General features: G+C 36.8%; 1 protein-coding gene across 5 annotated transcripts in view; it reads right to left on the reverse strand.

Annotated features, from left to right (window-relative positions):
- Jade3 (jade family PHD finger 3) overlaps positions 1-16,034 on the reverse strand; it is an 88,611-nt gene that overhangs the window by 41,361 nt on the left and 31,216 nt on the right. For all 5 annotated transcript variants that reach the window (XM_029473174.1, XM_085838245.1, XM_021153960.2 and 2 more), the window contains 2 exons: positions 14,940-15,019; positions 585-742 (listed from right to left, as the gene is read on the reverse strand). In XM_029473174.1, coding sequence (XP_029329034.1) covers positions 585-742; positions 14,940-15,019 — 238 coding nt within the window. The remainder of the gene's footprint in view (positions 1-584; positions 743-14,939; positions 15,020-16,034) is intronic.

Genomic DNA, 16,034 nt, shown 5'->3' on the forward strand with positions numbered 1-16,034 from the left:
GGCCAGGCGGCTGGCCTCGAACTCAGAAATTCGCCTGCCTTTGCCTCTCAAGTGTTGGGATTAAAGGCGTGCGCCACCACACCCAGCCAGCGCTACTCTTGCAGAGTTTAATATTTCCTCTGAAATGAAAACTCTTTTTCACAAAAAATCGATGTCTTTCTACCTTAACAAGGTCATGTAGTTTCTGTTTTAGAAGCTATATGTTTTGGCCAGTTACTAGTACCATCACTAATGAGGCTCCAGTTATATTGAAGTAATTTCCTATGGGAAAGTTATCTTTTCAAAGACTAATAAATGCTACTGATGGCTGAGTCATATATGGAAATCTTGGTGTCTAAGACCTTTTCCTAATTTTAGATTGTACTTCAAAACATTTCATCTTATGAATCTCTTAGATATATGAGCTGGAATTTATTCATCAATCATGATGTGGTATACCTGTGAGTTAAATTAACTTCACATGTTAGAAATGTATACACACTCTTAAGTTTCTCCCCAAGGGAAAAAAAAAAACCAAAAAACCAAAAGAACAAAAAACCCAAGAGAGCTCTTTTCCTAAGTCAAAGTTGTAAACATGCCAGTACCTGAGAGACGGTGTTGGAACAGAGTCTGGATTGGCTGGTACTTGGACTCCTTTTTCCCATTCTTCTTTCCATGTGTCAGTAAAGAGGTAATAGCTGTCAGGATTAACATGGTGAGAGTCAGGAATTTTCATGGCACTGATGAGGTCCTTTCGGAATACCTGAGGAGAAACAATGCATATACTTTAAAATAGCTATGAAACAGATACTGTTTAATGTTCTCTTTTTAAAAATTATCATTCCTTCTCACCATGCATTTCCAATAAGACAAACATTTCCTGATCCCTAAATGAGTAGGTCAATTTATGTCTGGGAAGATTTGACACAGGAAGAGGAAAGCCAGCTCTTCTGGATTTAATAAAGGGTAGGAGTCCTTCCATAATAATAATAATAGTAATAATAATAATAATAATAATGTTGTTGTTGTTATTGGCTCATTGAATTTAAATAAACAATACAGGTTATTCCAAGAGATTTTTCTTTTTAAGTAAAAGAAACAACCCTCAACTCAATTAAAGTAACAAATAGCTGCTGATAGCTTAGGTATTACCTTACTTAAAATGTTACTTAGAAATAAATATACACTTACAGAAACATTAAATATGGTACCACATTCTTAATATATCCTTCAGGTAGTTTCACATACTAATAATATCTTAAATGACCTTGGTAAATTGTTCTAAATTTTGTTTGTTTTGTTTTGAAAGAAGGTCTTATTTCATATTCTGGGCTAACTTGGCACTTGCTATGCAGACCAAGTTAGTCTCAAACTAAGAGACCCTCCTTCCTCTAGTTCTCAGTGATGGAACAAAGGGCATGTGCCACCACACCTGGCCTCAGAACAAATTTACCTAAACCAGAAAATTTTTGATTCAGTTTTGAAACAAGATCTCACTGTAACTCAGATTGATCTAGAACTTACAGGAATCCTCCTGCCTGAGTCTCATAAATGCTGGAATTACAGGCCTGAGTTGCTATATTGACTCCTAAACAAAGAGATTAACTTTACAAAATACCACTGTTTAATCTATACACTAGTCAATTTTTACCCATTTTCCTTGGTGGCTTTCTGTTTTGGAGTTCAACCTGGGATCCTGTATTCCTCCTTGGTATTTTCTAATCTGTGACAACTTCTCAATCTTTCCTTGTCTTTCATGACTGACAGAGAATATTTTGGAGTTGCAAATATTTTAGAGTGTGTCCTGATAACTGGGATTTTTGGGAAGAATATCAAATAAATAATACTATGTTCATATTCTATAATATCAGGCATGTATGCTGTTAAATGTTTAATGGTAATAATCTGGCTACTCAGTTCAGACAGAATCTTATTGGATTTTTTCAGATGTCTTACTAGTTTTCAAGGCTATTATGTTAGTATAGTTTATTTTTGTAATATTCTCAAATTGTTACATTTGCTTGTTTCCTATTTAATGGAAATCATTGATATTTTATGAAAATATCTGATCTTCTTCTGGATATGTATTTTTAAGGCACTGAGTGTATTCTTTATTATGTGTAGTACCAAAATACAGTCTCATAGATATTAGTGAGATCTACCTTACTAGCTATATTCTTGAGAACGTCTACTTTCTAATTTGTTTTTGTTTACTTAATCTCTCTGATATTTTTAAGATGTTTAAACTTTTCCCTCCTGTGGTGATGGAGATTCAGCCCTGGGCTTCATACCTGCCAGATGAATGTTCTGTCACTGAGCTAAATATCCATGCTTCCATTCTGTTGTTTGGTTTTTTTATAAAGCAGGGTTTAAGACTGTAGCCCAGGCTGGTCGCAGACTTGTGGTTATTCTGCCTCAACTGCCTAGTATTACAGACATGAATTATCATGCATAGCCTTTCAGCTGTGTCATATTCTATGCTTTATTTGCTATGTTTCTTTCTCCACCAGATGTACATTTTTTACTCACATGCACACATGACCACATGCATGTGCACACAGAGATACATTACACTTTGGAAAGTTGATAATTTTGTTCTACTTATCTTTATACTCAGAACTTTATCTTAGCCAGCTGATCAGTATTTTTCACTATCAATGAATTACTCAAGAGTGAGAAGGATAAGTACATTGTGGCAGGCACAGACTCCTAATGAGGATTTAAACTCCATCTCTTTCAGAGAAATCTAGCTGAGAAGTTCAAATGTTGGAGGTAGGGCAATGATTAATATACATAATTATAGTTTGGACTCATGTAAATTAGTCAGGAAACATGATATAAATATTTATGGAAGCCAACTTTGAAATTCTGCCTCAACACCGAAAGAACAAAAAGGTATAACAAATTCTTAAGCTAACATGGCAATGATTTTGATAATAAATGTCCAATTAACATCTAAGCAATAAGGAATCACATTTTTACATAAAAGCATATATACATCAGGCTATGCTTCACAATGTCTTCTATGAAAAATCATACCACTTAATAGGGCTAGGATAAATGTACCTAGATTTCTAGAAGATTAAGGGAAGAGATGCTATCAAGCAAGTTTTAGTCTTTAATGCCTATCAAGTCTCTTAAAGGAAAATGTCCAAGTCCTGTGAAACATGAAAGTGGAAGTACATAGTATGATCCAATAAAAGCACAGAATCAGCAGGATACAATCCACAGAACTCAAGAAGGTTAACAAGCTGAAGGGCTCAAGTGAGGACACCTCAATCCCACTCGGGAGAGAGAAGAAAGCAATTATGGAGGGCAGAGGGAGGGAGGGACCTAGGTAGGAGGAGACAGGGAGGGGAAAAGAGGAACATGATCAGGTATGGGGGGGGGGGGCAGGAGTGAAACCCTGAGGGCCAGCAGAAAGAATGGAAACAGGCAACCTCGGGAGGTAGGAGATGGAGGATCCTCTAGAATGCACCAGACCTGGGAGGTGAGAGACTCTCAGGACTCAAAACAAGGGACCTTAGATGAAATGCTCAACAGGGAAACTGTAGAGTCCACCTCCAGTAGAAAGAGAAGACATCAAGTGGAGGGATGGGGTTGCCATCTCACAGTTAAAAATTCTGATACAGAATTGTTCCTGTCTAAAAGAATTGCAAGGACAAAAATGGAGAAGATCCCAAGGGAAAGGAGGTCCAATGACAGGACCAAAGTGGGATCCAGCTCAAGGGGAGATCCCAAGGCCTGATACTATTACTGAGGCTATGGAGTGCTCACAAAAAGGGGTCTATCATGACTGCCCTCCGAAAGACCCAACAAGCAACTGAAAGAGTCAGATGCAGATATGTGCACCCAATCAATGGACAGAAGCAGCTAACCCCTGTTGTTGAATTAGGGAAGGCTGAAAGAATTTGAGAAGGACGATCCTATAGGAGGACCAGCAGTGTTAATTAATCTGGACCCCTGAGATCTTTCAAATGCTGGACTACCAAACAGATAGCTTACACCAGCTGATATGAGGCCCCCAACACACATACAGTAGAGGACATCCGGGTCTGTGTTCATTCATAGAAGATGCACCTTAACCCTCAAGAGACTGGAGGCCCTAGGGAGTGGGAAGGTCTTGTGGGGTGGGGGAGTGGGGACATTCTCTTTGAGATGGGGGAGGAGGTATGGTATGGGGAAAGGTTGGAGGGCAGACCATGAAGAGGATAACAATTGGACTGTAATAAAAGATTAAAGAATAATAAAAAAAAAGAAAAGACAGTAGACGTACATAGTATGATCCAATAAAGCAATGAATTCTTAGGGGCTACAGTCACGTTTAGACTTAGGTCATTTTTACGGAGTATAAAGCCAAACTATCACATAATCAAATGGTGCCATTTAAATGAGGAAGAGCTAATCCCATTTCCTACTTTGTAGGGACAACTTAAAATGTCTGTCAGTTTCACTTAGGAAAATATTTTTAGGGCACAGCATGGGATAAGTCTACACTAAACACAAAGGTTGTCAGGTGGCAACAAAATGATCTTACTAAGAATCCGGGCCAATTAAAATTAATTGGGTGATGCACAGGGAGAAAGTTAAAGCAAACAAAAACTGATGATTTACTACATAATGCTTCCCATAAGTGGATAAGAGGTCACAAACATATCTGTTTACCATGTTTTGCATAGAGTTCAGTGTTCTGAGTGATTAAGAGAGAGCAAATCATCATTTTGCTAAACACTACAATCCATTTTATTAAAGGATTACTAGAGTACCTTTAATGAGTCAGTAGTTAAGTAGCAGTGACAGTTTATAACTTTTGTCTTTGGGGAAAGGTAGTACTGTAAATCATATCTTAGATCTGGAGACGACAACTAGAGCTAAATAACTGACAATAGCTCCAAGTGATGTTCTTTTTTTAAAAAAAGGTTTATTTTTATGTACATGAGTGCCTCCATAAATGTATATGTACCACATGCCTGGTTCCCACAGAGGAAAAAAAGGGTATCTGATCCCTTGAAACTGAATTACAGGTTGTTGTGAGCTGCTATGTTCATGCTGAGAATTGAACTCAATTCCTCCACAAGAACAGTAAGTGCTTTAAACTGCTGAGTCATCTCTCTAGTCATCTCCTCGTTATAAAACATATTAAGTGATTACAAAATCACACTTATATATATTAGCTATTAGTCCCCTATCTGATTTAGGATTGGTAAAGATCCTTTCCCAATCTGTTGATAGCCTTTTCTGCCTTATTGACAGTCTTTTGCCTTACAGAAGCTTTGCAATTTTATGAGGTCTCATTTGTTGATTCTTGATTTTACAGCACAAGCCATTGGTGTTCTGTTCAGGAATTTTTCCCCTGTGCGGGGACTAATACCCAATATATATAAGGAACTCAAGGAGATGGACTCCAAAAAAATCAAATAACCCTACTAAAAGATGGGGTACAGAGCTAAACAAAGAATTCTCAACTGAGGAATACCGAAGGGCTGAGAAGCACCTGAAAAAGTGTTCAACATCCTTAATCATCAGGGAAATGCAAATCAAAACAACCCTGAGATTTCACCTCACACCAGTCAGAATGGCTAAGATCAAAAATTCAGGTGATAGCAGATGCTGGTGAGGATGTGGAGAAAGAGGAACACTCCTCCATTGCTGGTGGGATTGCAAGCTTGTACAACCACTCTGGAAAACAGTCTGACAGTTCCTCAGAAAATTAGAAATAGTACTACCGAAGATCCAGCAATACCTCTCCTGGGCATATACCCAGAAGAAGTTCCAACTGGTAATAAAGACACATGCTCCGCTATGTTCATAGCAGCCTTATTTATAATAGCCAGAAGCTGGAAAGAACCCAGATGCCCCTCAACAGAGGAATGGATACAGAAAATGTGGTACATTTACATAATGGAGTACTACTCAGCAATTAAAAACAATGAATTTATAAAATTCTTAGGCAAATGGATGCATCTGGAGGATATCATCCTGAGATAACCCAATCACAAAAGAACACACATGATGTTATGCACTCAGATATGTACTCATTGATAAGTGGATAGTAGCCCAGAAACTTAGACTACCCAAGATACAATTTACAAAACACATGAAACTCAAGAAGAAGGAAGACCAATATGTGGATACTTTGTTCTTTCTTAGAATGGGGAACAAAATATCCATGGAAGGAGTTACAGAGACAAAGTTCGGAGCTGAGACAGAAGAAAGAACCATCCAGAGACTGCCCCACCTGGGGATCCATCCCATATACAACCACCAAACCCAGACACTATTGCATATGTCAGCAAGATTTTGCTGAAAGGACCCTGATATAGCTCTCTCTAGTGAGGCTTTGGCAAATACAGAAGTGGATGTTCACAGTCATCTATAGGATGGAACACAGGGCTCCCCATGGAGGAGCTTGAGAAAGTAACCAAGGAGCTAAAGGGGTCAGCAACCCTATAGGAAGATCAACAATTTGAACTAACCAGTACCCCCCAGAACTGTCTCTAGTTGCATATGTAGCAGAGGATGGCCTATTTGGCCATCAATGGGAGGAGAGGCCCTTGGTCTTGCGAAGATCATATGCCCCAGTACAGGGGTATGCCAGGGCCAGGAAGTGGGAGTGGGTGGGTTGGGGAGCAGGGCGGGGAGAGGGTATAGGGGACTTTGGGGATAACATTTGAAATGTAAATGAAGAAAATATCTAATAAAAATGTATTTAAAAAAAACACACTTAAAAAGACCATACCATCAAATGACAGAGTATAAGTAATATGTTCACACTTTACAAGTCTGCTTATGAAAATATGTTCTATATGGTTTTATAAGAAGCCCAGAAACATGTTAGTGGGTTGAATGACCACATCCTAATTTCCAGAATTTATAGATGTGTAAATGTCTAGAGAAAGAAGTTTTGCAGCTTTATTAAGGATCAGGAGGAAGAAGGGGAGGAAGAAGAGGAAGAGGACTAGGTAATGATGATCATGAAGGTCTGGGTGGACTTTAAAGTCTGGTAGTCAATATCTTTACTAGATAAAGGTGGAGGAGATTTTTGAGAAGAGTAGGAGGAGCCAGTGTCTGGGTAATATACCAATTAAACAAATCAAGGAATGCTACCAGAAACAAAAGAAGAATGGAATCCCCTCTAAAACCTTTTAGAGGGTTCAGACAGGCTGGTTTTGGATTTCTAGCCACCAGAACGGAGACTAAATCCCTATTATTCTAAAAGCCATCTACTTTGTGGTAATTTATTACCCCAGGCCTAGAAAGCTTATTTACCAAATGTATGTAACGTTATAAAGCTAGTACATATATTTACCAATGTATGTAATGTTTTAAAAGTCTATAGACAGCCGGGCGTGGTGGCACATGCTTTTAATCCCAGCACTCAAGAGGCAGAGGCAGGTGGATTTCTGAGTTCAAGGCCAGCCTGGTCTACAAAGTGAGTTCCAGGACAGCCAGGGCTATACAGAGAAACCCTGTCTCGAAAAACCAAAAAAAAAAAAAAAAGACTATAGACAACGCAACATAAAAGCAGAGGTTAATGACATTGGGTCATTGTCCCTGGCTCCAGAAGTACTGGACATCCAGGGATGAGACACTTTGTAAAGTCTGGGAAAGCTCAAATTGCAGACTAATCAAACAACTTACACCTGTTTCTTTTATACAACTCAAAAGTAAATCTAATAGCCAATACAATTTTCCTTTCCCCTTTATAGAGAAAAAAGATTAGTTATATGATCAGCAGTCAGCCAAATATCTGCAGTGATTAAAATATATTTACTACATTGGTCTTATGAATCTATTTCTGACTAGAAAGAGTATTCTTAGGTCTAAAAAAATGAACATAAAGAAAACAACTACAGCATTTGCTGATTAACTATGTGAATACAAACACACTCACAGACACGTATTTGCATAAGGAAACTATAAAAGGATAAGCTAAAGTATACGCAGGTGAAGAGAAGCAAAGGGAAGGGAGTATCTTAGGCTATATTTGAAATTGACTCATTTATAAAAAGTAGATTTACTTGACTCATTGTTTTAAAATCTGTGAACACTAAGAGGACAGTGTTTGTATCTGGTGAGAACCTTATTCCTGCAGCATCCTAGGGTAGAAAGGAACAAGAGCATGAATCAAAGATCAAGAGAAGACCAAATCTGCATTTACAAAAAAATCCATTCTTATGACAGGCAGAGGGAAACAAAAGCTGGATCTTTTAAGAAGTACTTTGGTTTTTGAATAGAGACAATGTTTTATTTAATTAAACATTTTAAAGAAAAGAAAACGAATATTGTGACAGACTATCTGGATTAGTCTATCGTTCTCACTACCTACTAGATTTTAGGAAGTTATCTAAATTTTCTATCTCACTTTACTCATCTGTAAGATGGAGATAACAATACTGCTCATCGGGGTTGTTTTAAGGATTAAATAGGTATATTTATGTAAAAGGATCAGCATTGTATTGGGCTGTGAATGCTAGTGAATGTTAGATGCAATTATAATATTTAATAACCTTGTTCATCTTAGCTTTCCTTCTAAAAGCAAAAAGAAGTATAGAGTTATTCTCTCTAGCACAATCAAGTAACTGCTGATAGACTGAGAAAGATGAGTTGATTTCTCTATGACAATGTGCATTGTTTAGCTCCAAAAACAGCAGGATTCCTGAGTAAGAGCCATAGTAGGAATATGAAGTAACATTCTAGAAGTCACAAGTTAATACAGAAACTTCACAAGAAAAACATGGCCAGTAGTTTCCAAGTTAAAGATCACAAATGAAAGATATATTGATTATTTCTAGATAATAAAGTTGGAAGTTTTACAAGTTCTTAATTGTGTGCCCTAAAAGCTCCTCAAACAAAACGGTTTTGTATTTACCAGATAACTGCTCATGTATGGTCAAAGAAGAGATCCACAAGTTAACATACAGTCCAGAAGCTATGCCAAGTCCAACACAGTATATGTATCTGATATCTCAGATACTTGCAGAAACAAAGGCAGTCTCACTATGAATTCAACTATGTACATCAATACAGAGAGATACCAAGACAACAGAGAGAGAGAGAGAGAGAGAGAGAGAGAGAGAGAGAGAGAGAGAGAGAACACACAAATGTTGGCAAAGATGTAAGAAAGGGAGACTGGTTGAACTACTAAGGACTAGAGGTTTCTCTTAAAACTAAACACAGAACTACCATATGACCCACTTATACCATTCTTGGGAAAACACAAAAAAGAAATCTTAGGTATCTAGTACCATCTTCTAAATGCAGGACACCAGCACATATACCCCTAAATAATACAATACATATATTTTTTAAAGAACAAAAATATATCATTTGTAGAAAATGGATGAAATTAGAGATGATCATCATATTAAGTAAAATATGCTAGACTCAAAAAGACAAACATCCCATGTTTTCTTTCATATGAGCAGAATCTCATATAAACATAATATAGTACCACAGGGTTGGGGATTTAGCTCAGTGGCAGAGCATTTGTCTAGTAAGTACAAGGCCCTGGGTTTGATTCTCAGCTCTGAAAAATGACAAAATTACAAAAATATAGTAACATGAAAAAACAGAAAGGACACTAACAGGAAAGAAACTAATAGGAGGGTGGTAGCCATGAACAAAGTATAAGATATACATGTTTGAAGCTGACATAATGAAACCATCATTTTATTTTTTTTTAAATCAATCAGTATGGGTCTTTAGGCCTTTATGATGGAACACACTTGCAATTTTAGTACTCTGAGTATTTGAGGACAGCGTGGGATACATAACCAGTTCGAGCCTAGCCTGAACTATATAGTGAGAGCCTTTGTCAACCCTGCCCCCTCAAAAGTAAAATAAAACACAAACTAAAAATCAAACAAAAACAAGAGCATGAACATTTTGAGAAAGTTTACTAGCTCAGGAAAAAAAAACATGCAAGATCATACTCTTGAAATCCTGTATATAATTTTCAGAAGCTATACAAAACCTCTGAATCACATGTAAGTGTCATACAACTTTACTAAAATCTCTTTAACAGGTAAACTGGGGGAAGTATACATAAGAATCTCACTGATACAATATTGAAAACAGCTACTAATGTAGCTACTTGAACCATAAAGAAAAATATAATTCATATTGTACTTCAATGTCTTAACTCCCAGAAAAAAAAGAAACATGATTTGATGCCCCTTCCCAAGACCCTACGTAGCACCAAGTGAAAAGCCTCCACTGATAATAAGAGTGGGAATAACCGGGAATTATGCCAGAGACAGGATCTTTGAAGACAAGCACAAAAAGACTCCGCAACCTTAAGCTAAGGGGATAGATTGTAGTCATAACAGCTAAAATGTAAAAACAATTAAAATACACATTAACTGATAAATGAATAAACAAAATGTGGCATATTTATGCATTGTAATATCATTTGGTTATAAAAATGAATGAGGGACTGATATGTAATGCATTAAATACACTAACCCTGGAAACAATATATTAAATGAAAGAAACTAGGCATAAAAATCTCCACATATTGTATGATTCCACTTTTTAAGAAATGTACAGAATAGGCAAAGGCAGAGATCAGTGGTTTTCAAGGGCTGAGAATAGGGAGACTGGGGAGTTAACTGCTACAGGCTAAGGGATTTCTTATAGGAGTGGTGAAAATATTCTAAATTTTCGACTGTGGTAAAAGATATATAACTGTGGATATACTAGAACCCATTTAATAATAATATGCTTCAAATTGATAAACTTCATGTTATGAGGACTATATTTCAAAAATATATTTAAAATTTTTTGAAACAGAGAAGATATGTCTCAATATAGTCCAGGTTGGTTTCTAACTCACTGTACGAGAGGATGACCATGAACTTCTGATTTTCCTGCCTCTACCTTCTGAGGGATGGGATTAAAACCAGGACTTTGTTTATTCTATCCCTATATAGCTATACCCCTAGTCCATGATTTGTCTTTTTAAAGGGTAACTAATGTGCTATTAAAGGATACCAACCAAGAGACCTTGATATCTACTCTCATCTAACATTAGTTAGGAGTCCCCTTTGTCAAGTTGGTGCCAGGAAAGACTAGGTAGATACCCTGAGCTGTCATCACTGCACATTAGTAACATGGTATCTTTCACTACTAACTCTTCTCCTATTAATGGAGGCAATAAGCTAAGACTTACCCTCCCTACCAAGTAGTAACAAAACTGGGTGTCTTCTAGATAAATAGAACTGCTAAAGGGAGCCCAAGCATCCTGCCACTGGAAGAGACAGTATTTTTATTCCAACAAGTCTGGTTATAACAGAGGGATCAAGATCCTGGGTCAAGCTCATCTAGAGAATGGAATTAATAAAAGAAAAAAACCAGGGCTGGAGATATGTCTTGGTGGTTCAATGCTTGTAGAGAATTGCTGAGGCCTTAGTTTTAGTTATTACCACAGCTTAAAAAAACACATCAAAAAAACAAAAAAACTAGTGAATGATAGAAATCACAGAATCTCAGATTTTGTGAAGAAAATGAGATCTTAAAAGAATCTGTGGAAAAGTAACAAAAGTAACACTCATACAAAAATTACAAAAATTAAGTAAGATGGAACTTAACAAATACTGAAAAAAATAATGGCAACAGTTTTCCCCAAAATTGGCAGAAGATTTAAATCTGAGATTCAGGATCTCAAACAGAATAAATATAAAGAAATCCATAGAGTTGGAGACATAACTCCATAGTTAAGAGCACTTGCTGTTCTTGCAGAAGACCAAAGTTTGTTTCCCAGCACTGGTGGTACATAACTGTAACTATAGTTCCATGAGATCTGATACATTATTTTTACATTTCCATGGCACAACCAATCATCAAGATAAACTATACCTTGGGCTATAAAACAAACCCCATCAAATATAAAATACCTGGAGCCAAATAGTCTTCTCTGACAAAAAGTACTCTAATTGGTATGTCAACATAGACTCACCAAATAAAATCCAAACTTGAAATTAAATATGAAAATTAATAGGATGCAGCTAAAATGGCATTTAAAAGGAATTTTATAGTACTAAAATTTATATAGAAATGTAGCTCAGTGGTAGATTCAAGGAATTGGGTTTGATCTTCATCACCTCAACCAAAAAGGAAGAAAATTATCTGTCTCATTAATAACTGAAACAAGGGCTCAGTTGTAGACCACTTGCCTAATAGTTAAATATTCATGTCAAAAAATCTAGAACAACAAAATAAACCTGAAGAAAATACTATAAATAAAAATTTAAAATGATGGAATTGAAAGAATAATAATAGAGATGATTTTATTGATATAATGGAATAATTTCAAAAACACAAAAATTATGTAGGATAACAACTTTAAGTATAAGTAGGGTGGGGATGTAGATTAAAAATAAAGTGCTTGGGGCTGGTGAGATGGCTCAGTGAGTAAAAGCACCCGACTGCTCTTCTGAAGGTCCAGAGTTCAAATCCCAGCAACCACATGGTGGCTCACAACCATCTGTAATGAGATCTGACTCCCTCTTCTGGTGTGTCTGAAGACAGCTACAGTGTACTTACATATAATAAATAAATAAATCTTTAAAAAATAAAATAAAAGACCCCACCTGGCTGGTGCCAGGCATGGTGGCGCATGCCTTAAAAAAAAAATAAAATAAAGTGCTTGCATAGCATGTGCAAGGCCCTAGGTTCAATACCTAACACTTCTAAACAAAGCCTTAAATATAAAGTAAATATATATATAAGCTCATATTGAAATAATGTATATAACCAAAAATTTGTTTTCATTTACTTATTCAGTACATGTGCATCTGTGTAGACATGTATATACCAAACCTCAAGTGTTAAGGTCAGAGGACAACTTGCTGGAGTTGTTTCTCTCCTTCTATCATGTGGGTTTTGGAGGTTGTCAGACCGGGCAGCAAATGCCTTTATCCTAAGCCATCTCACTAGCCACACACACACACACACACACACACACACACACACACACACACTCACTCACTCACTCACTCACTCACTCACTCAGTGTAGACTCCTGACCCACAGAAACTGAGATAATACATGCATACTGATTTAAGCCATTAATCTTGTTATTATTTGCAATGAAGAAATATATATTTAAGATAGGGAGAAGACATATATCTACACAAAATATTATCAAATATATTTGTTAACTAGCTCTTTCCTTTAGAAAGTGAATCCTTGCCTAACATCATCCCCGTGTTTTAGTATGCCAGTCTTAGTGAACAGAACAACAAAAAGGAAGAAAAAAATAATGTTATATTGAAGAAACCTCATATTAATCAAATGACAACCCCCTTGACAAGAAAGGCTCTTTATTCTGTTATTCTCCCAAACCTTAATTATAGTCTAATCATAAGACAAATACCAGACAAACTCAGACTAGAGAAAAGTCTACTGAATACTCAACAGTATTTAAATTTTTTTTTAATTTATTTTTATTCTATGAGTGTTTTATCTGTGTGTGTGTGTGTGTGTGTGTGTGTTGGGTGTGTGATATACGTGTGCCCACTGCCTGAGGATGTCAGAAGGTGTTAGATGCCCTGGAAGTAGAATTATAGACAGTTCTGAGTTGCCATGTGGATGCTGAGAATCAAACCTAGGTCTTTTGGAAGAAATGCCAGTGTTTTTAACTGCTGAGGCATCTTTCCAGTCCCCTTCATTCCTGTTTTTGTACATTATATTCCCTAAGTTTTTCCTGTTTGGCAGTCACTTATAAAAATACTCTTGTTATTCTACCAGGTCCACAAAGATATCTGACCAAGTGACCTCTGAGAAAAGGAGAAATGCTCTCTAGTCAATACACTTGAATGAAAAGTAATCCCCATCAGTTATTCCATTTATCCTTAGAATGAGTGGAACTTAAGACTTGCTTCTAACCATAAACTATGGCAAATGTTTTAGATGGTAAAGCTATGTGGGGTTTTTTTGTTTCCTTGCTTTTAGAAACACTGATGTCACACTATGTCATATAAAATTCCATTTTAGCATCTGGGAGATAAAGATTCTCTTTCTTGCCCCTGAGAAAGTAGCCCTGCTGTAAGAGAAGGCCAGATGGCAGGAAACTATAAAATCCTTAAGAACAGAGTGCTGTCAAAATACTGCAGGAAAACAAGGATCTTGAGTCTTTCAGCTTCAAGGAAAGGAATTTTGCCCATAACTTAAAGTGAATTCTTTTCTAATCCCCAGTGAGAACATTCCAGTGAGCACAGTGGTTGCAGACCTGAAAAGACTATGAACACAGAATCTAGTCACACTCAATATAGATTCCTGACCACAGAAACAGATAATAAATATATATATACTGTTTTAAGCCACTAATTTTGCTATTTGCAATGCAGAAACAGATTAACTACCTAAAGAATTTTACTTATAGTGGAAATGAAGATGCATAGGGTCAATTTCTAATCATTTAATTTCCACTGAGGAAAATCTTTATGATCCACTAAATGCAAGTACAATCCTGGTAGTTTGGTGCTCTTAGGGCATAGTCCAAGCATCAGAGAAATGATCTAATTTTTGCTGGGCTAGTAATGTTTCAAAAGCTGTCAGGACTCAGTCCTTTCCTTCTCCACCCACAACCTCTTTACCTATCCCTTTCTTGAACTATCTCCCACCCTCTAATGCCACTCTTTTCAACATGAGGCTATAAGATCTTGGGATCTTTCAAAGATTCCACCAAGTCTGATTTCTTACCTAGTGGAGGACTACTGTAAAGCCGAGAACTTAGTCTTCAAATAAAATCTGTTAAAAATTACTACTTTTATAAAGGAGAAAAGAAAAAAATCTTTTTTGGAAAGTAAGTATTATCATAAGTAAATGAGCCTATCTATATATTGGCTCACTGGTATATATTTCACTTGGCATTTTTACAAATTCTGGGTATTGTTAACACGTTGGCAAGAGGTAGATACTAGTTTTTAAGTGTAAAATTGAATATTTGATCTCACCTCAGCAGACTTCTTATGTTCCTTAGGATTTTTTGACTTCTTTCTATACATTGAGCTAGAAGTAAAGGAAGTGGAAGGACCTGCAAAAGATAAGAAAAAATACTGAAACATATTACTCACTACTTTAAATGTCAACTAACTAGATATATGAAAGATCTCATACTACTGAAAAAATTATTCAGGTGTATCCAAAAGAGAGTCTCAATGGAGTTTAACATTTATTAGTGACAACCCAGATTACGAAAGCTTTAACAAGCCGCCCAGCTGGTTGGTGGTGCACACCTTTAATCCCAGCACTTGGGAGGCAGAGGCAGAGGCAGAGGCAGAGGCAGAGGCAAGCGGCTTTCTGAGTTCAAGGCCAGCCTGGTCTATAGAGTGAGTTCCAGGACAGCCAGGGCTACACAGAGAAACCCTGTCTTGAAAAAACCAAAAGAAAAACCCACCCACCCCCGCCCCCGCAAAAAAAAGAAAGAAAAAGAAAAAAAAAAGAAAGAACTTTAACAACGGCTGTGGAGATTCAACTTGACATAATCATGTCTCATAATATTTTGGAATAGCTGAATTTGTGTTCTGCCTGAAGAAAAGAAATCTACCAGAAAGGAAGGAAGGAAGGAAGAAAGGAAGGAAGGAAGGAGGGAGGGAGGGAGGGAGGGAGGGAGGGAAGGAAGGAGGAAGGGAAGGAGAGAGAGAGAGACAGACAGACAGACAGACAGACAGACTAAGAATGTAGAATAAATAATCTGTTATCATTTTTCTAAAGGATATTGTAAGGCTTTAAACAAACTAATGGCCGGGTGGTGGTGGTGTACACCTTTAATCCCAGCACTTGGGAGGCAAAGGCAGGCAGATTTCTGAGTTCGAGGCCAGCCTGATCTACAAAGTGAGTTCCAGGACAGCCAGGACTATACAGAGAAACCCTGTCTTGAAAAACTCAAAAAACAAAACAAAACAAAACAAAAACAAAAACAAAAACAAAAACCAAAAAAGCCCTAATGATTGACCCTCAATCCAACATTTAGTACCTTAGTTATAATCAAAATCAGGATCTACAGTTTATATTTTCAATACTTTTTTCTTACTTTCTAGAGAAGTTCA

The sequence above is a fragment of the Mus caroli genome, unplaced genomic scaffold (genome assembly GCF_978045245.1).
Source record: "Mus caroli unplaced genomic scaffold, Mus_caroli_1 scaffold_5, whole genome shotgun sequence".
In the NCBI taxonomy this organism is placed as follows: domain Eukaryota; kingdom Metazoa; phylum Chordata; class Mammalia; order Rodentia; family Muridae; genus Mus; species Mus caroli.